Raw genomic sequence first — 23,481 nt, 5'->3', positions numbered from 1 at the left:
ACAGTCATGGTAATTATAGATATAAATGCATTCATGGGGCAACACTAAACCTGTAGGAGTCATACAGGTACTAGGGGAATGGGAGACTATTAGATTTGATCCAAGGAAGGGAAGGATAAGTCCACTTCTTGGATCAAGTCCTCACTGGCATCATTAAATTTATGGGTATTGTGCTTTTAAGCTAATTCTTGGTACAATAAAAACAAATGGAAAATAAAGTTTATTTCAGTTTAAAATACAGTACATCCATATCACTGATTTAATATTATAATATTTAGGGGAAAGCATATAACCTGCAAGGGGTCATTTGGTGTTTGGGAGAATGGATAGCACTTGTGCAATCCAAGGAAGGGGAGGATGCCTGATTCCTTGCATCAAGATATTCTTGGGGAGCAATGAACCCAAACCTTTTACTAGAGGAACTGGAGGCAATCAGGTTTGTTCTAAGGAAATGGAAGGCAGGTTTGATTCCTTAGATCAAAAGCTCTTCATTTACATCGAAGAACCATAGGGCAACTTATTTAATAACTTATTTAATAATTGTAGCTGTATAGCCCTTGTGGCTTAGCGCTTCTTTTTGATTATAATAATAATAATAATAATAATTGTAACAAAGACAAAAATCAATCACGTGAAATGAGTTGTTGACCACCTTGAGCTTGCTAGCTCATCACTTAATAACAATGTGTTCAGTTCATGTTCTTTGCATACCTGTATAAACTCTTCAGGTAAGATTCCTTGATGTTGGTGAACAGCTCTTGATCAAAGGAAATGGAACTACTGTATAGTATGTACTTTCTTCCTTGGATCAGATCTGATTACAGTACCTCCCTTTTCTCAGCACTGTATATCCCCTACAGGTTTAGCCCTTTTCTGTGAATGTACCATCGTAATAATATTACTACAACTATTATTATTATTATTATTGCGTGTTAAAGGAAATGTGCAATGCGTATGTAAAAGGTTCCAACATCGATTTTTTCCAAGCACCTGCCCCCCACCCACCCCTTAACCCTTAAACTGCTGAAGGGTCTACAGTAAATGTGCCCCAGTGCCAGCAATTTTGAAAATAAAATTATTTTTATCTTATAAAGTTCTTCCTGATTTTAAGTGTAATAAGATTAGAATGAGTGAAATCTGATTAATGCTTACTAAAATATGAAGGTTTGAAAGTGACAATGATCATTTTATGGTAATAAGAGTGCTTGCCATATGAAGTTGCTATATGAAAAAAAAAAAATAAATAAATTTTCCCAATTTTTTTTTATGGGTCATATGTTTTACACAATCAATGTTTTCATATTTTTCTCTTATATTCATTGTTCAATCACATTAAAATGTAAACACTAAACAAATATGATCGGCATTTACTGGCTCCCACAACGCCCTGCACATAATTTTTTTTATACTGTACAGATCTGTTTTCTCCGTGGAATTGATCCTTATGGGTTTAACGTTTGGTTATGATTATAATAATAATTATGGACCATTTTTGGAGGCCAAAGGATTTTAGTGGAAATTTAAGTCAATGGCATTTTTTTGGTGTAAATTGATGTCACTGGCAGCTTAAGGGTTAAAAATGCTCAATAGGAGGGTAACACTGCTGACATTGCTTTGTATCTATGATATTTTTAACTAGATTAGTCCCTACAAAGAAACTGCCATCGAATTTACTGCCAATACTTTATCACTGAATTATTATAAATACACAGATGTAGTAAAAGTACAGCTTTGTATATCAGTGTTCAGCCTCCACAGTGCCCCCAACAAATTCTCAGTACAAGTATACAGTGGACCCCCGCTTAACGATCACCTCCCAATGCGACCAATTATGTAAGTGTATTTATGTAAGTGTGTTTGTACGTGTATGTTTGGGGGTCTGAAATGGACTAATCTACTTCACAATATTCCTTATGGGAACAAATTCGGTCAGTACTGGCACCTGAACATGCTTCTGGAATGAAAAAATATCGTTAACTGGGGGTCCACTGTACTTAGAAACATTTTTTCTATAGTAAGAGCACAGAGAAAACTATTTAAACTAGTTATGTACTGTTGTGTACATTAAATACTGCATCAAAATGAATATCTTGAGATTTATGTCTGTAATAATTAACAAGACAGATCTTTCTTTCTTTCAACACACCGGCCGTATCCCACCGAGGCGGGGTGGCCCAAAAGGAAAAACAAAAGTTTCTCCTTTCACATTTAGTAATATATACAGGAGAAGGGGTTACTAGCCCCTTGCTCCTGGCATTTTAGTCGCTTCTTACAACATGCATAGCTTACGGAGGAAGAATTCTGTTCCACTTCCCCATGGAGATAAGAGGAAATAAACAAGAACAAGAGCTAGTAAGAAAATAGAAGAAAACCCAGAGGGGTGTGTATATACACTGGAACCTCAAATATCGAACTTTCTTCGGTCCAGAAGGCTGTTCAAGTGCCGCTACCAAACGAATTTATTCTCATCAGGAATAATGTAAATTAGATTAGTCCATTTCAGACCCTCACATATACACTTATAAAAGCACTTACAAAAATACACTTACATAATTGGTTGAGTTGGGAGCAGTTCGATTTTTGAGGTTCCACTGTATATGCTTGTACATGTATGTGTAGTGTGACCTAAGTGTAAGCAGAAGTAGCAAGACGTACCTGAAACCTTGCATGTTTATGAGACAGAAAAAACACCAGCAATCCTACCATCGTGTAAAACAATTACAGGCTTCTGTTTTACACTCACTTGGCAGGACGGTAGTACCTCCCTGGGCGGTTGCTGTCTACCAACCTACTACCTACAAACAAGACAGATGTTATAACAAAATAATATAGCAGTGTTTCCTCATGCTTACTATAATCAATCAAAAACACACTTTCATGATGTTTGCAATCATGTCATTACGATTTCGTAGCCTCAAAGCTTGCACTTGCAGCTGCCCTAAAAAGCAGCCTGCTTTTTAGGGCAGGCATCCTGAAGGATGCCTTCCTTGTTGCCAGTAACTGTGATGAGGAGGCTGAAAAATCCTGTCTACTACTTCCAAAAAGACTCTGAATGACCTTGGCTTTGAAATCTCCACCTGTCCTTACTTGAAGATGAAATGTTCCGTCTTCACAAAATATCATGACAGGATCGTCACTGCCCTCTCAAACGAAGAACTCAAATCATCCATCGAGGAACAGAATATCTGGGCTTCGGTGGAAACCATTACAAAGATACTTAATGATGCCTCATCTATGCTCAAGATCACCTTCAAAGACATTGCTATGGCTGCCCAAGCTCTATCTGATGGACTGGCCATTTCATACCACTACATACACTCTAGTAACATTGAGCCTGAACGTTTTAAACCTCTCTCCCTGCTGGATCTGCTATTCATACAACCACACTACAAGACTGCCCCATCAAGAACAAGAAATTTTGTACCAACTGCGGAAGTGAAGGACACGACTACAAAGCTTGCATCATCACCAATACTACTCCAACATGCCTAAACTGTAAGGGTACCTACCCATCATACCCTTGCAGCTAAGTGTCCCCTAAGAAAAGAAGTTGTGAGCAAGAAAATTCAAGAAGAAAATAAGAAGAGCTCCTCTAGATCGCCTACCTATGCTGCAATCATGAATCTTCAGTCTAACACTACTAGATTGTTCAAGCTACTCAAACAGACCTCTCTGCCCTGCAACTCACTCTCTCCACTTCCGGACGGTGCTCCTTCCAAGGTGCTGTATTGCATGGTATATGCGCACCTTGCAAATACAGCAAACTCCAGCACTTTCAACACCACCATAAACAAACTTCAGTCTGAACAACATGCCTGCCTTCAGTATCCCAGACTCCACACCTTCAGCTGACATCCTCAAGATTCTTCCCAATGTTGTGAACATCACTGCACCTGCAGACCTGTCTCTTTCTGCTCAAGCAACCGTTCCAAAAACTTCAACCGCCTCCACCACCAACAATGCTGATTATTCTGCCTCAACCACCACCTCCCATGTCTTCAAACCTGTTGATACACCACCACTGCTCCTGCCGACCCACAGTCACCTACCAGCATCATTGTAGATTTGCCCATTGAATCCACTTCTGAAGAAAATATTGATAACTCCAATACACCCTCATGGGAAAACCTTACCTTCTACACTTCTCCAATGAATGCTGACACCATGACTTGCAGTGAGCTCTACAAAAGCCTTGGTGCTGGAACAGTTTAGTTTGCCTGCGAGTCACCACTTCACTTCACACTTACCCAAGTTCTGGAGTTCATCAAGCCTCTATACCACCTCTCTAGCAGCAGCTTCAAAGTTTGAAAATGGCTCCTGTACAAACCTGCCTCCTTAATCACTCCAATAACACCTACTAGTGAGCTGCCCTCTGATGTTCCTACCTGCCTGCCCTCTCCTGCAACCTAGCCTGCTGCCAGCTTCTCAAGACCTCCAACTACCACAAGACCAATGCAAACACAGCCTGCTCCTCCTGTTTCTCCAGTCCACCCCATGAGCACCTCACTGCTGGGTTAAGCCCTGGCACTTCCTGTATGACTGTGGAAACTCCTCTCCAATGATGTTCTTCGCCTGTCCCATCTTCCCCACTCATCCCATAGGGGTCTTACCTAAACTCTCTTGTCTTGTCCTGGAAATAATCACAAAGATAGTGGATCCCAGCAAAGTAATTTGTGGTATAATCTACTGATACCTGATGAATGAATTCTGCTTAGTACAAAACTTGTTAGGAAAGTGTTTATGGGTTTAGTACTTTGTGAAAATAACAATTATTATAATATGAAAGAATATACTTGAAGTCAATTTTCAAAAAAAATTCTTACTTTACAACAGTATTTCCTGAATATTTATTTGTTCTTTTCATGTTAATTCTGAATAATAATAATAATACAATCATCATCATTTTAAGTATTAAACCTGTACAGGTTTTATTTCTCAAACTGTGTTGAAGCACCCGAGGGTAAAAGAAACCATAAGTAATACATGCTCAAATATAATCTTTGTTGTTGGACGATATTGAGGCTAAAACGATAAATTGATTTCTAGTTACATATGTATTGACTAATACAAGCTGTATGATGTATGGGATTCAGCCTTTTTTTTTTCTCTGCAAATATAAAAATTGACTGACTCACATACATATTAGTTTACATATACAGTTGTGGAAAAAAATTTCCTAGAGAGTCTCTCCTGGGCAGAAATACTATCAGGCAACTCAGATGTAGTAAACAAAGGAGCAAAGGCTAATTTTATGAATGAATTAGCACAGCTTGTAATGACAATGGTGACTGGTTGACAAAATTAATCACCGGTACTTTCTGTGCATCTATATAGAAATGGATTTATGATGCATACATGAATTAATTACCATTTGGATATTATATCCAATATTATACAAAAAAAAAAAAAATGATGATTTGAAAAGGTTACCAAATATATTGTAAGGGAAGTGTTACGACTATTAACAGGTCTGTAATCAGTCTCGGTGGGAGACGGCCAGCATATTGAAATACGTATATACAGTAGACTGTTATATTACATGGATTTATTTGCCACTTTTGGGTATTACACTACATAAGATAAACTTAACACGGTTCCATTTGTGGGCGGAGAAAAAATTTGAATGTAGCCCCGGAATATTTCCCCAGCTCAGACCGCCACCTGGCTGAGGGTCAGACCATTGTCTCCTGGTGGGGGAGACCTACCACCATCCCCTGCCAACCCTGTCCGAGCCTTCCATGCATACGCATCTAGTACGATTCTCTCCTTAGAGCTAGCTGTGTTTGTGAGTTGTATTTTGATCTTGTATCTGCCAAGCATTCATAGTACCCAGTAGGCATACTAGTGTTTCTGAAAGTGGCAAGAAAAGGTTAAGTGTTTAAGTCTTGGAGTTACGAAGAAAATTGCAATGTTAGACAAACTTAAGAGTGGCTCACATGTGGTAGATATAGCAAGATCCTATGGCCTTAATGAATTGTCAGTTCATTCAATTAAAAAGAGTGAGGTAAATATACGAGTTTGTGTAATGAATAACTCAGGATGTTATCTTACTTACTGACCGACTTACTGACTGACTGACCTCTACCATCCACCTCAGACCAGTAGGACCACAGCATAACTCTCCACTCTCTTCACAATCATCCACAAACACCAACACCCACAATTTAAGGTAAGAAATACTATTATTTCTGTTGCATTTGTAGTCTTAAGCAATAAAAACAGCATAATTCATCATGACAATGAAGAATTACATATTCAATTTTATTTTTGCAAGATCTGGAGGTCTAAAAAAAAAGTTGTTTGGGTTTTTTGGGGCTACCAGTAATGTAACCCTATTTTTCCTGCAAGTTCTTCAGTTTATCTCACAGGGATTTACCTAACACGGTGTTTTCAGAAACGTAACTACTGTGTAATATAATGGTCTATTGTGTATATATATATATATATATATATATATATATATATATATATATATATATATATATATATATATATATATATATATATATATATATATATATATATATATATATATACACACACACACACACACACACACACACACACACACACACACACACACACACACACACACACACACACACACACACACACACACACACACACACACACACACACAGGCACTCCTCACTTAATGACCGAGTTCTGTACCTTCGACTAGGTCGTTAAGAGAATTGGTAAATAGGTGAGGAGCATCATCTCGGAGTTTTAAGCAGGGTTATCAGCAGTTGTAGAGGGCCTGGGTAAGGAAGATAACAGAAAGGAAATGGAAGGATTTGTAGGGGTAAGGATAGGGGTCTGGTGTGTAGCTTTTGAGAAGAATCCCATTAGTGTGATCTGCTCTGTAATCTTGGATATATCTGAACGGTAATTAATTTATATCTACATTCATAAATCTTTTATATAAATACATAAAGTACTGGCAATTAATACAGTCAACCAGTCACCATTGTCATTACAAACTGTGCTAATTCATTAATGAAAATAGCCTTTACTCCTTTGTTTACTATGTCTGAGTTGCCTGATAGTATTTCTACCTAGGAGAGGTTGTCCAGGAACTTTTTTCTGCAACTGCAAATCATCAATTTCATTGTCTAAGCTGGAGATATCACCATATATAAATAAACATCCATAAAGCAACAAGTCACCTTAATCTAAGACTAGTAGTGTTCTGCAACTGAAGGTTATATACAAGTGTTTATTTTACATCTAAAAACAAAAACAATGCTTTCAATGAGACTATGTAGTGGCAATAACCATATTAGAATAATTTTATTATGCCGCATTCATTTTCAGATTCAATGTTAAACATGTGGAAGTGTTTTGATCATCATGAAACAGGAAAGTGTCTCCTAATGTGGGTCTTTGTCCTATGACTTGTTCATTGGTTAAACATCAACCAATATACAGGAGCTAGGTTTCCACCTCATTAAAAATATATTTACTATGTCATTTTTCTGTAGGTATACCAAGTCTACAGGCACATGCAATCCTATCTTATGGACACATTTACAGACCTGCACATATTTCTAGTGTGGAGATGGCATTACCTATGTCCATGCATACAGTACAATAGAGATGGGGTATTCAAGTCCTGTGGTGCATTGCCAGTGTCATAGTAACAGATATTTCCTTAGTCAATACTGACAAACAAGCTTATGCATAAAAACTTAAAGGACAAAATTAAGAATGACTTCAGTAAGTGGTACATTTCTAAAATAATGCTTATAATTTTTAATAAGTGACAGTTTTAGTTATAATGTTCAACAATAAGTGCCTATGCCACCTGAATCAATCTTGTTGACATAGTCTGTAACCAAGAAGATATCTGGGGAGATCCTTCTTGAGACAAAATTCTTGCCAGTGGACCAAGATGCACCTGAGTCTGAAGAGAATATAAAAAAGTTGCATTAGTTTTAGCATTTCAAACATCTATCTATTCTAATATTTAGCTGGGCTTAAAATTTCTAGAGGTGGGAAGTACAGTGCCTGTACTCCAATGTATGTATGGGAATGTTGCAGTTTACAGGGTAATTTGAATTGCAATGTTTGTGCACATCTGACAAGACACATGTACTGCATGAGAGAGAGAGAGGGAGTGTTTCCTTTGGGTCACCCTACCTTGGTGGGAAATGAATGATGTAGTAAAAAACTATTCATGCTAGAAAACTATTCTGTATGTTTTTTTTTTTTGGTGGTATTTACCACTTAAAACATTCCTAAAGTATCTGTCTGATCCAAAGTAGCATATTAGAATGTTACTGAAATGCTGTGTGAAGTGAATTTTAATCCTATCAAAGCCAAATAAATTAATGCCTAAAATATGCTGCACTGTATATAGGGCACTAAAGTATCCAGAACCAGAATTTTTCCCCAGTAAACACATCATTGCACATCTCTGAACACTGTGATGTTTGGCTGGCATATAAGATAAAAAGCGATAAACACTACCCTTACTACCTGAATTAAAAAATCTAGACAAGCATCTTTTTATAAGTCATGTATTACTTGGTCCTGCTAAAACATTGTTTAATATACAATGAACCCCGCGTTTTGGCAGCTGCAACTTTTGTGAAATCCGACTTTCGTCAATTTTTTTCAGCAAAATATAGCCTTGCTGTTCATGATTGGCCTCGTGATTCGGCAATCGTCTGGTACGTGTGCAAACAGCATCCTAGCGTCAGCCTGTGCACAAAGCCAGTCTCCCACACCATTCACACTCAGTGTGCCCTTGTTTATCAGCAAGTGACCATCATCACACGCATTCATACGATACATTTCGTAATATTCCATTCTTTTTTGTGCTTCCAACTGCTAAATAAGTCACCATGGGCCCAAAGAAAGCTAGTGACAGCCCTTTGGTAAAGAAAGTGAGAAACACAATCGAATTAAAGAAAGAATTCATTTAAAAATATGAAAGTGGAGTGCGTGTTTCAGAGCTTGCCAGGATGAATGGCAAACCCCATTCAACCATCACTTCGATCGTGGCGAAGGGAAAGGAAATCAAGGAAGCTGTTGTTGCAAAAAGGGTAGATATGCTGACAAAAAAGGGATCACAAATCCTCGAAGAAATGGAGAGGTTATTGTTGGTGTGGATTACCCAAAAACAGTTAGTAGGAGATAGTGGAATGCAGTCGATAATTTGTGAAAAGGCAAGGCAGTTGCATGACGATCTCGTAAAGAAAATGCCTGTAACGAGTCCTGATGTTTGTGATTTTAAGGCCATCAAAGGCTGGTTTGAGAGATTTAAGAAGAGTAGTGGCATACACAGTGTGGTAAGGAATAGCAAGGCTGCCAGTTCTGACAAAAAAGTGGCTGAAAAATATGTTCAGGAATTCAAGAGGTACATAGAGGCTGAACAATTCAAAACCCAAAAAGTGTTCAATTATAACAAAACAGGCCTGTTTTGGAAGAAAATGCCAAAGAGGACCTACATCACACAGGAGGAAACAGCACTGCCAGGACACAAGCCTATGAAAGACAGGCTAACTCTCATGTTTTGTAGTAATGCTAGTGGGGACTGCAAAGTAAAGCCTTTACTGGTGTATCACTCTGAAAATCCCAGTGTGTTCAAGAAAAACAGTGTTGCCAAGGCTAATTTGTATGTGATGAGGAAGGCTAACAGTAAGGCATGGGTCACAAGGGATATTTTCCTTGATTGGTTTAATGAAGTGTTTGGCCCCAGTGTGAAGAAATACCTCCTGGAAAATAAATTGGAACTCAAGTGCCTCCTGTTAATGGACAATGCTCCTGCCTCTCCTCAAGACTTGGAAGAGCAAATGGTGCAGGAGTTTCATTTCATCAAAGTGAAGTTTTTGCCCCCTAATACCACTCCTCTCCTCCAGCCCATGGACCAGCAGGTCATTTCAAACTTCAAAAAACTGCACACCAAAGCAAAAGTGCTTTGAAGTGACCTCAGACACTGAACTGACCCTAAGAAAGTTCTGGAAAGATCACTAATATCATCCATTGCATAAACCTTATAGGTAAGGCTTAGGAGGGAGTGACTTCCAGGACATTGAACTCTGCTTGGAGAAAATTGTGACCACAATGTACAAGAGAGGGATTTTGAAGGGTCTGGGGCTAACCCTGAGGAGCCTATGCCAGTTGTGGAAAGTACTGTGGAATTGGGGACTTCCATGGGGTTGGATGTGAGTTTCTAGGATGTGGAAGAGTTGGTGGAGGACCATGATGAAGAGCTAACCACTACAGAAATGCAAGATCATCTGCAACAGCAACAGATCACAGCTCAGGAAATTGCTTCAAAGGAGGAGGAAGAGAGATGGAGGAAGGTGCCTTCTTCAAAGATTAAGGACACGTGTGCAATGTGGACAAAGGTGCAAACATTTATGGATGAACTTCACCCTGACAAAGCTGTTGCAGGCTGTGTTGGCAACATGTACAATGACAATGTTGTGTCCCATTTTAGGGAAGTTTTAAAGAAAACCCAGAAACAGAGCTCTCTGGACAGATATTTTGTGCAACAGGGGTCCAGTGACTCTCAAGCTGGTCCCAGTGCCATTAAAAAACAAAGAAGGGAAGTAACCCCAGAAAAGGACTTGGTACCTGAAGTCTTCATGGCAGGGGATTCCCCTTCCAAACAATAATGTACCTTCATCCTCTCCCCTCCTCCTGTCTTCCAGCCATCCAGAAGTCTTCAAATAAAGGTAAGTGTAATGTTATTATTTTATATATTTATGTACTTGATTTCTCTATATAAATCTTTATTTAATTTGAAAAACTTTTTTTTTTTTTAATATTTTTGTGTGTCTGGAATGGATTAATTGGATTTTCATTATTTCTTATGGGGAAAATGGTTTCACCATTCGTGAATTTCTACTTTCAGCAGACTCTCTGGAACGGATTAATCACGAAACTCGGGGGTCCACTGTATTCCATACATGTCTTTATTTTTAACAAATCTGTAACCTCCCACAAAAAGCAGAAATTCAAAGAAGAAAAAATTCTCCATTACTTGTTCCTAGCTTCATTTCTTGAAGGGCACATACATCATGGCATAATGATGATCCAACATATCTCAGTATCTCCACTTGACTTTCAAAATGCAGACATTGCACTACCCACCTCCAAAACTTGAGTTTGCCTAAATGGATTTCCTGAATCACTTAAGTTATACCATACTTACACACCAACAGTATGTCAAATTCCAAAGATCACTTGCCTTCACTCACTAACATCATGTTTTGAACTAATTTACATTTCATTTCCCCATACAACCTTAGTGGATACAAGGAAGTCACTACTTAGAGGTTATTCCGAAGGTCGTCGGCTCCCTTCGTTGACCCAATTTGAGGTAGAGCAACACTGAGCAAGTTATGCAATGAAGTATGATTTTTTTTTTTTTTTTTTTTTAACAAGTCAGCCGTCTCCCACCGAGGCAGGGTGACCCAAAAAAGAAAGAAAATCCCCAAAAAGAAAATACTTTCATCATCATTCAACACTTTCACCACACTCGCACATTATCACTGTTTTTGCAGAGGTGCTCAGAATACAACAGTCTAGAAGCATACACATATAAAGATACACAACATATCCCTCCAAACTGCCAATATCCCAAACCCCTCCTTTAAAGTGCAGGCATTGTACTTCCCATTTCCAGGACTCAAGTCCGACTATATGAAAATAACCGGTTTCCCTGAATCCCTTCACTAAATATTACCCTGCTCACACTCCAACAGATCGTCAGGTCCCAAGTACCATTCGTCTCCATTCACTCCTATCTAACACGCTCACGCACGCTTGCTGGAAGTCCAAGCCCCTTACCCACAAAACCTCCTTTACCCCCTCTCTCCAACCCTTTCGAGGACGACCCCTACCCCGCCTTCCTTCCCCTATAGATTTATATGCTTTCCATGTCATTCTACTTTGATCCATTCTCTCTAAATGACCAAACCACATCAACAACCCCTCTTCTGCCCTCTGACTAATACTTTTATTAACTCCACACCTTCTCCTAATTTCCACACTCCAAATTTTCTGCATAATATTCACACCACACATTGCCCTTAAACAGGACATCTCCACTGCCTCCAACCGTCTCCTCGCTGCTGCATTTACCACCCAAGCTTCACACCCATATAAGAGTGTTGGTACTACTATACTTTCATACATTCCCTTCTTTGCCTCCATAGATAACGTTTTTTGACTCCACATATACCTCAACGCACCACTCACCTTTTTTCCCTCATCAATTCTATGATTAACCTCATCCTTCATAAATCCATCCACCGACACGTCAACTCCCAAGTATCTGAAAACATTCACTTCTTCCATACTCCTCCTCCCCAATTTGATATCCAATTTTTCTTTATCTAAATCATTTGACACCCTCATCACCTTACTCTTTTCTATGTTCACTTTCAACTTTCTACCTTTACACACATTCCCAAACTCATCCACTAACCTTTGCAATTTTTCTTTAGAATCTCCCATAAGCACAGTATCATCAGCAAAAAGTAACTGTGTCAATTCCCATTTTGAATTTGATTCCCCATAATTTAATCCCACCCCTCTCCCAAACACCCTAGCATTTACTTCCTTTACAACCCCATCTATAAATATATTAAACAACCATGGTGACATTACACATCCCTGTCTAAGACCTACCTTTACCGGGAAGTAGTCTCCCTCTCTTCTACACACCCTAACCTGAGCCTCACTATCCTCATGAAAACTCTTTACAGCATTTAATAACTTACCACCTATTCCATATACTTGCAACATCTGCCACATTGCTCCTCTATCCACTCTATCATATGCCTTTTCTAAATCCATAAATGCAATAAAAACTTCCCTATCTTTATCTAAATACTGTTCACATATATGCTTCAATGTAAACACCTGATCTACACATCCCCTACCCACTCTAAAACCTCCTTGCTCATCCGCAATCCTACATTCTGTCTTACCTCTAATTCTTTCAATTATAACCCTACCGTACACTTTTCCTGGTATACTCAGTAAGCTTATTCCTCTATAATTTTTACAGTCTCTTTTGTCCCCTTTCCCTTTATATAAAGGGACTATACATGCTCTCTGCCAATCCCTAGGTACCTTCCCCTCTTTCATACATTTATTAAACAAAAGTACCAACCACTCCAACACTATATCCCCCCCTGCTTTTAACATTTCTGTCATGATCCCATCAGTTCCAGCTGCTTTACCCCCTTTCATTTTACGTAATGCCTCACGTACCTCCCCCACACTTACGTTCTTCTCTTCTTCACTCCTAAAAGATGGTATACCTCCCTGACCAGTGCATGAAATTACTGCCTCTGTTTCTTCCTTAACATTTAAAAGTTCCTCAAAATATTCTCGCAATATAATATAATTATAATATAAATATAATTAGCAATACACTGTAAAATACTGAAATGCAGTACATGTAATAGTAAATACAAGACAGCACATTACTTGTCATGGCTTGATGGAGAAATATGACAAGTCTGGAAAGTAGTGAATGGCAGGTGCAGGCATTTTTCACTTAACCTAACTTACAATGCAAAAGAAAATAAAAGCTGTAATCTACACTGAAAATCTGCAGTGTGTAGTTACCATTCCCAATTTCCAGTAAAACAGAATGCCTCATGTCTTCACTTGAAGAAATGTGATGTCTGAGTGATCTACAAGCATTGCTTACTGCTAATTTGCAAAAGTTGATCTCCATTCTCCCACCCTAATGGAATGTTTTCTCTTACAACATGAAAGAAAGCACAGTTTCATCTACATTCATCATAGATTTTGTTACACAGAGTTGCACAGAGCATTTTGACAATTACATTGTAAACAGCAACAGGACACTATATTGCTAAAACCTCCATTACATTTATTATGACCTAGTTAGCTTTTTGCAAGCCAACAGTAAATAATCTTCTAGGTTGATAACTATCCAGTGTAAGTGTGAGCCAGCATTTTCCTTACAAACACTAGTAGCTACCATAATCTCATACTGTATAAGATTTCAAAGACATACAGTACCAGTACCAATGTTTTGTATATCAATCAGCCATTATAGCAAATTTTGTATTTCATTATACTGCATTACCTGGACTACACACCTAAGTACTTTTTATCTACAATTCATTAAAATATAACCTAAAATACTTTTAGTCACTAGATTGCACGTATTCTGACTTGCACTCACCTGCGTGTGACCAGCAGCAAGCTGTGCTGCTACTAGCATCGCCCATGCTTCTGGAGAACCAGGGCACATGAGGACTGCTCGCTGAGCTTGTTTTAAACTTGTTTTGCTCTTGATTTTTCTACGAATGCTTGCTTCAAAGCCAAGGGTTGCCATCACACTTGTTACAGCATCCTAAAAATAATATATATATTCCATACTTAAATAAAGATAAGTAATTACAGTAACAATCAATTCCAGCTTCACAAGTATTTCAGGATTAAGTTCTTTACTAAGCCTATAATATTGTTTTTTTGTTTCAAAAGCAAAGCATACTGTGAGAATATATGGATAGACAACTGACAAAGACTGTGGGATTGCTTGAGCACTAGAACTGAAAGGTTATGGGCACTCCCTAAAACAAAAATTCACACAACCAGATACAGCACACAACTCACATGCCAGTCAAAAATACAGTGGACCCCTCAGTTAATAATGCTATCGGATAGAGATAAAATCGGATACCGATACGTTTTTACGTCAAAATACTGACTCGGCTAACGATAAAAAATTCAGTTAAGGACATTCGGCCAAAACATATCTGCACGGCCTGAGCTGCCTGGGCCACCCAGTGTGCCACTGTTTACAAGCCAGTTCTGACAATTCCACATATACATGTGATACATTTTGTATTATTCCATTGCTTTTAGTGCTTGTAGTAGACAGCAACCACCCAGGGAGGTACTACCGTCCTGCCAAGTGAGTGTAAAACGAAAGCCTGTAATTGTTTTACATGATGGTAGGATTGCTGGTGTCTGTTGTCTGTCTCATAAATATGCAAGATTACAGGTATGTCTTGCTACTTCTACTTACACTTAGGTCACACTACACATACATTTACACGTTTATTTATACACACTCATCTGAGTTTTCTTTGATTTTATCTTCATAGTCCTTGTTCTTATTACTTTTCCTTTTATATCCATGGGGAAATGGAATAAGAATCTTTCCTCTGTAAGCTATGCGTGTTGTAAAAGTCAACTAAAATGCCAGGAACAATGGGCTAGTAACCCCTTTTCCAGTAATAATTACTAACACGAATAAGAAAAAAATTGTCAAAGCGGGATGTCTGAATGTGCGTGGATGTTGTGCGGATGATAAGAATGAGATGATTGTGGATGTCATGAATGAGAAGAAGCTGGATGTCCTGGCTTAAAGTGAAACAAAGCTGAAGGGGGTGGGAGAGTTTCAGTGGAGAGGAATAAATAAGATTAGGTCAGGGGTTTCAAACAGAGGTGGAGCTAAAGAAGGAATAGCAATAATGTTAAAGGATAAGCTATGACAGGAAAAGAGGGACTATAAATGTATTAATTCAAGGATTATGTGGAGTAAAATAAAAGTTGGATATGAAAAGTGGGTTATAGTAAGCATATATATATATGTACCTGGAGAAGAGAGAAGTGTAGAGGAGAGAGACAGAGATTTGGGGAAATCTAAACTAAACAGATCACAGCAAAGAGACTGAATAATCCCTGGCTAACACCAAGCATCCTCAAATCCATTAACACAAAACACAAATATGAAAAACAGTATAAAATGGGTCAAATAACTAGAGAACAGTCTAAACGTTACTCGTCAGCACTTATCAGCCTGATAAGAAGATCTAAAAAATTGTATTATGAAAATAGACTACATAACATAAAAGGTGATATGAAAAAAAACTGGAAAACTATATCTGAAATTCTTGGAAACAGCAAATAAACTCAATGTTTTCTTCTCCACCATAGGTAAAAATCTAGCAAACAAAATACCAAGTGTACCGTCCATCAGACTACCTCATAGGTACCTACCCAAATACGCTATTCCTAGCTCCAACCAACCCCATAGAAGTTACACTCATCATAAACACCCTTAAAAACATGGCAGGAGACAAACAGCTTGCCTGCTTTTATGTACAAAAAAGCTTCTAAAGTATTGTCACCAATTATTGCAATGCTCTTTAACAAATCCATTGAATCAGCTACCTTCCCAACAATCCTCAAAATACCGAGGGTCACTCCGATCCACAAAGGAGGTGACTAAGCTGACTTGAATAACTATTGACCAATATCTAACTTACCATTTTATTTATTTTATTATCACACTGGCTGATTCCCACCAAGGCAGGGTGGCCCGAAAAAGAAAAACTTTCACCATCATTCACTCCATCACTGTCTTGCCAGAAGGGTGCTTTACACTACAGTTTTTAAACTGCAACATTAACACCCCTCCTTCAGAGTGCAGGCACTGTACTTCCCATCTCCAGGATGGGAGATGGGAAGATGCTCTCTAAAATCTTTGAAAAATTAATGCATAGACGGATCTATTCCTACCTCGTCTCACACAACATATTAAATCCTTGTCAGTTTGGATTCAAGAATAATAAAAGCACGAATGATGCTATCATACACATGCTAGAACTAATATATACTGCACTCGAAAAGAAAGAAGTCCCGCTGGGCATTTTCATTGATTTACGTAAAGCTTAAGATACAGTCGACCATGAACTGCTGTACTCCAAATTAACGCACTATGGTATCAGAAGCCACTCCCTCAACTACCTAAAATCATACCTTAGTAACAGAACTCAATATGTGTATGCAAATGATGCAAAGGAAGCATCCTTGGACCACTCCTCTTTCTCATCTACATCAATGATCTACCGAATGCATCACAGCCACTCAAGTCCATATTATTTGCAGATGACACTACATACGTCTTTTCCCACCCAAACACGGTCATACTAACAAACACAGTCAATGCTGAATTGCAGAAAATATCTGCCTGGATGATGACTAATAAACTTACCCTGAATACTGATAAAACCTATTTCATTCAATTTGGAAATAAAAAGGCAAATGATCCTATTAACATAATGCTAAATGGATCATCAGTCACAAGACTCACAGAGGAAAAATTCCTAGGTATCCACCTTGACAGTAGCCTTAATTTCTGGACACACACACAACAAATCACCAAGAAAATCTCCAAGACTGTAAGCATACTATCAAAGATAAGGTACTACGTTCCACAATCCGCTCTTCTGGCACTGTACCATTCACTCGCATATCCTTATCTTACATATGGAATTTGTGCATGGGGATCAACAACATCCAATCACCTAAAACCCCTCATAACCCAGCAAAAGGCAGCAGTAAGAATGATAACGAATTCTCACTCCCGACAGCACACTCCACCAATTTTCAAAAGTCTGAATCTGCTGACCATTAAGAACATCTATACTTGTTCATGTGCCTACTACATACACAGAACAATACACGCAAATATAAACCCTCCACTCAAACTTCTCCTCACCAACTTAAACAGGACACATGACCACAACACAAGACGCAGATCTCTTTTTGATATACCTCGTGTCCTTATCACACTGTGTAAAAAAACTATGCACATAAAGGGCCCTAAAATATGGAATTCATTACCAGAAGATATTAAAGTAACCCAGTCTGAAAACCAGTTTAAGACTCTTCTCAAAAGCCACTTAATCACCCTAGAATAAATGCTAAATACTCAGTACACACATACTCACCTATGTACTCCCACATCATAACTTCAGCAATCACTTTGAACCTTTTATCCATTGTTGACAGGAATATAATTGAACCATTGTTTTCCATAAAAAGCATTTTAGACTATAAGAATATATCCTTTTTCTTATACAAATTTAATTCACTTATAATTAATAATCTACTATTCAACTATGAAATAATTACTGTCCTACTGTACAACTATGATAAAATCCTTAGTGATAAGTAGTCTGTAAGCCAATAATGTTAAGTTGGCCCATAATGCCAAGGCATAATAAAGGCTCTCTTTGCATTGCAACCCACTATTGTAAATATAAAATCTCAATGTACTGTTTGCAAAGACAAAATAAATAAATAAATAAATAAATAAATGCATGGGGAGTTTTGAACCAAGTGTGAGAGTACTTGTGGTTGGGGATTTCAATGCTAAAGTGGGTAAAAATGTTGTGGAGGGAGTAGTAGGTAAATTTGGGGTGCCAGGGGTAAATGAAAATGGGGAGCCTTTAATTGAGCTATGTGTAGAAAGAGGTTTGGTAATAAGTAATACATATTTTATGAAAAAGAGGATAAATAAATATACATAAGAAGGAACACTGCAACAGGCCTAATGACTCATGCGGAGAATGTCCATGTCCCCCCCTCCCGGATTAGCCCAATGACCCACCCAATCAGGTCACCTCCACTCAAGGAAGGAGCATGGCACCAGACCCAGCAGTACAAGCTAGTCAGGTCCAACTCACACCCACTCATGTATTTATCTAACCAATTTTTGAAACTACACATTTTAGCCTCAATAACTGTACTTGGGAGTTTGTTCCACTCGTCCACAACTCTATTACCAAACCAGTGTTTTCCTATATCCTTCCTGAATCTGAATTTTTCCAACTTGAAACCATTGCTGTGAGTCCTGTCTTGGCAGGAAATTTTCAGCATGCTATTTACATCGCCTTTACATCCCCTTTATTTATTCCTGTTTTCCATTTATACACCTCGATCATATCCCCCTAATTCTATGCCTTTCAAGGTTGCATATTAAGGGCCCTTAGTATATCCTCATAGGGAAGATTTCTGATACATGGGATCATCTTTGTCATCCTCCTCTGTACGTTTTCCAGAGCATTTATATCCATTCTGTAATACGGTGACCAGAACTGAGCAGCATAGTCTAAATGAGGCCTAACTAAGGATATACAGAGTTGAAGAACAACCTGAGGGCTTCTATTATTTATACTTCTAGATATGAAGCCAAGAATTCTGTTAGCTTTATTGCGAACACTAATGCACTGCTGTCTTGGTTTTAGATTACTGCTAACCAGAACTCCTATATCCTTTTCGCAATCAGTAATATTAAGATCTACATTATTTAGTTAATATGTCACATGGTTATTTTCCTGTCCAACATTTAGAACTTTGCATTTGTCTATATTAAACTGCATCTGCCACTTCTCCGACTATTGCATCAGTCTATTCAAATCATCCTGGAGTGCTCTAGTGTCCTCATTAGAATGAATTGGACGGCCTATTTTGGTGTCATCAACAAATTTGCTTATGTCGCTATTTATTCCCTCATCTATGTTGTTTATGTAAACTGTGAACAACAACGGGCCCAACACTGACCCCTGAGGAACACCACTTGTAACGTGCCCCCATTCTGATTTCTCCCCATTTATGCAAACTCTCTGCTGCCTATTTGTCAGTCATACCTCTACCCAGGAAAAAATTTCTCCTCCTATTCCGTGTGCCTTAAGTTTCCTCAATAGCCTCTGATGTGGAACTCTATCGAAAGCCTTACTGAAGTCCATATACACTATCATATTCATTACCATGATCTACCTCCTCAAACACCTTAGTGAAAAATGTTAGTAAATTCGTAAGACAGGAACGCTCCTTTGTAAAACCTGTCACCTGCCTTGTAAATAGGTATTACATTTGCTATTTTCCACTTATCGGGCACTATGCCAGTTTGTAGTGATATGTTAAAAGGATTAGCCAAAGGTATGCTAAGTTCCTCTTTACATTCCTTTAACACCCTTGCAAACAGTTCATCAGGGCCTGGGGAATTGTTAGGTTTAAGTTTCTCTATTTGTCTGAGGACCTTGTCACTAGTTACCGCAATTGTGCATAGTATATTATCGTCCTATTCTACATAATCTATTATTTCAGGAATATTACTAGTATTTTCCTGGGTGAAAACTGAGAGGAAGTAGGTATTGAGAATTTCATACATATCCTTATCATTGTCAGTGATCTGACCAGAGTTACTCTTAAGTGGGCCAATCTTGTCCCTAATCTCACTTCTGTATACCTGCAAGAACCCTTTTGGGTTAGTCTTTGAATCCCTTGTGACCTTAGCCTCATAATTCCTTTTTGCTTTTCTTATTCCCTTCTCTATTTCTCTCTTTAACTGAATATATTGATTTCTTAACTGCCCATCCCCTCTTTTGATATGCCTATATATGCCTCTCTTTTGACCAATGACATGTTTTAATCTATTGTTCATCCATTTGGGATCATTTTTGTTAGATCTAATTTCCCTACTCAGAACAAAAGTTGTCTGGGCAGCTAGAACTATCTCTTAAAAACGTCATATTGGCAACCAAGATCACTTACCTGACCCATAGTCAGGACATCCCAATTTAGCCTACCCAGGTAATTTTTCAGTCCCATGAAGTCGGCCAAGTTAAAATCTGGGACAGAGATTTGATTGCAGTTATCTGGGTAATTCCATGATATATTGAAACTAAGTGATTTGTGATCACTTTCCCCAAGCTCATCATTAACCTCAAGATTATTAATTAGTGACTCTTTGTTGGCAAGAACCAAGTCAAGCAGACTGTTTCCTCTAGTTGGTTCTGTCACAACCTGTTCTAAAAAGCAATCCTGAACCATATCAAGAAAGTCACTAGACTCAAGATTTTCTGTCATATTGCTCCAATAAATTTGTCTAAAGTTAAAATCTCCCATTATCACAACATTTTTATATCTAGATGCCTTATGAATTTCGTTCCATAACAGCTTACTGCACTCCTTATCATGATTTAGGGGCCTATAAAACACACCGAAAATTAATTTGTCACGTCCCTCGAGAAACTGTAGCCAAACAGATTGTGCATTCGATGTTTCTAATCTTATATCATGTCTAAGAAAACAATTTTAATTTTCTCTACCATACATCACCACTCCACCACCCTTCCTGTTGGCCCTGTCAGTGTGGAATAGTTTATAACCCTGTATGTTGCATTCAGAAGGCGTATCTCTTTCAGGTTGAACCAGGTCTCTGTTATACCAATAATATCTATATTACCTACACTTGCAAGTAATCTTAGCTCATCTATCTTATTTCTTGACTCCTACTATTTGTATAGTAAACCTTAAGGGAGCAAGTCACTCATTGCTCTCTGCTATCTCTCTCTGTTTGTTGATCAATTGATTTGCCATTACTAGCAACATTTTTTGAATATTGTCTTTTAAACATATCCCTGAGGTATCCCGGTAATAACCCTAATACTGCAGCCTGATTGTTTCCCACAAACACCCATACCTCTATAATCTATCAGTTTAAATTCCTAGACAAGTCATCAATTACCCTCTTTATCGAATTGGCTAATGCAACCACTCCATCCCCAGAGATGAACCCCATCCCTTGCATACATATCACGTTTGCCAAAGAATAGGTCCCAGTTATCAATGAATGCGATTGCAAGTTCCTTGCAGTGCCTGTCTAGCCAGCAATTTATACCAATTGCCCTAGACATCTATTCATCGCCCACTCCCTTTCTAGGCAAGACGCTACATGTGACTGGGATCCCTTCCTTACACCTAACTACGTACTTCTATGGCTGACCTGTACTTATCCAGCAGCTCCTGTCTCCTGCCCTTCCCAATGTCATTACCCCCAGCACTAAGACAGATAATGGGCTTGTTCCCATTACCTGACAATATTATCCAACCTGCTGACTATGTCACCAACACCAGCTCCAGGAAGGCACACCCTCTGTCTGACCTTTCTGTCTCTGTTACAAAAGCACGGTCCATATATCTTACCTGGGAATCTCCTACTATTAAAATATTCTTACCTTGATTAGCAGGGGAATCAGTGGTATCTTCAACCTCACTAACCACTGAAGTGCACTCGTCCTGGAGAACAGAGAATCGATTTCCTACCTTCACATCTTCTCTGTTATTTTCTCCTTATCTTCCTTCTTCCTGAACTGTGAACCACTTGCCACTATCACTGCTAGTGATCCTTTCCTCCTTACCAGCTAAATCCTTCTCACACTCACAACCAAACTCATCTACATGAAGCTTCAGCCTCCTATTTTCCTCCTGAAGTAGTAGAACCTACTTCTTCAACACTTTAACCTGAGATACTAAAACACAACAAGAGATGGTGCTTGGTAACACCCCACGCTAACTCCCAGAGCTTAGGACAGGCATGACCGCAGGTAATGAAAGTAGTTTATTAGATTATGTATTGGTGGATAAAAGGTTGATGGGTAGGCTCCAGGATGTACACGTTTATAGAGGGGCAACTGATATATCAGATCATTATTTAGTTGTAGCTACAGTTAGAGTAAAAGGTAGATGGGACAAGAGGAAAATGACAACAACAAGTAAGAGGGAGGTGAAAGCGCATAAACTAAGGGAGGAGGAAATTCAGGTGAGATATATTTTTTTTTTTTATTAACACACTGGCCGATTCCCACCAAGGCAGGGTGGCCCGAAAAAGAAAAACTTTCACCATCATTCACTCCATCACTGTCTTGCCAGAAGAGTGCTTTACACTACAGTTTTTAAACTGCAACACTAACACCCCTCCTTCAGAGTGCAGGCACTGTACTTCCCATCTCCAGGACTCAAGTCCGGCCTGCCGGTTTCCCTGAATCCCTTCATAAATGTTACTTTGCTCACACTTCAACAGCACGTCAAGTATTAAAAACCATTTGTCTCCATTCACTCCTATCAAACACGTTCACGCATGCCTGCTGGAAGTCCAAGTCCCTCGCACACAAAACCTCCTTTACCCCCTCCCTCCAACCTTTCCTAGGCCGACCCCTACCCCGCCTTCCTTCCACTACAGACTGATACACTCTTGAAGTTATTCTGTTTCGCTCCATTCTCTCTACATGTCCGAACCACCTCAACAACCCTTCCTCAGCCCTCTGGACAACAGTTTTGGTAATCACGCACCTCCTCCTAACTTCCAAAGTACGAATTCTCTGCATTACATTCGCACCACACATTGCCCTCAGACATGACATCTCCACTGCCTCCAGCCTTCTCCTCGTTGCAACATTCATCACCAATGCTTCACACCCAAATAAGAGCGTTGGTACAACTATACTCTCATACATTCCCATCTTTGCCTCCAAGGACAAAGTTCCTTGTCTCCACAGACTCCTAAGTGCACCGCTCACCCCTTTTCCCCTCATCAATTCTATGATTCACCTCATCTTTCATAGACCCATCCGCTGACACGTCCACTCCCAAATATCTGAATACATTCACCTCCTCCATACTCTCTTCCTCCAATCTGATATCCAATCTTTCATCACCTAATCTTTTTGTTATCCTTATAACCTTACTCTTTCCTGTATTCACTCTTAATTTTCTTCTTTTGCATACCCTCCCAAATTCATCCACCAACCTCTGCAACTTCTCTTCAGAATCTCCCAAGAGCACAGTGTCATCAGCAAGGAGTAACTGAAAACTCCCACTTTATGTGTGATTCTTTAT

The 23,481-nt window shown here is 38.8% G+C and overlaps 1 protein-coding gene across 1 annotated transcript in view; it reads right to left on the bottom strand.

The window, feature by feature from the left end:
* Window positions 1-207: 207 nt before the first annotated feature.
* Window positions 208-23,481, bottom strand: part of LOC128691606 (superkiller complex protein 3) — a 288,629-nt gene continuing 265,355 nt past the window's right edge. Inside the window, exons 19-20 of the mRNA XM_070088954.1 lie at window positions 14,186-14,356; window positions 208-7,906 (exon numbers count right to left, since the gene is read on the bottom strand). Coding sequence (XP_069945055.1) covers window positions 7,799-7,906; window positions 14,186-14,356 — 279 coding nt within the window. The 3' untranslated portion in view covers window positions 208-7,798. The remainder of the gene's footprint in view (window positions 7,907-14,185; window positions 14,357-23,481) is intronic.

This window comes from Cherax quadricarinatus, chromosome 26, assembly GCF_038502225.1.
Source record: "Cherax quadricarinatus isolate ZL_2023a chromosome 26, ASM3850222v1, whole genome shotgun sequence".
NCBI lineage: Eukaryota > Metazoa > Arthropoda > Malacostraca > Decapoda > Parastacidae > Cherax > Cherax quadricarinatus.
The sequence above is the reverse complement of the archived record's forward strand: the minus strand, read 5'-3'. Positions and strand labels throughout refer to the sequence as shown.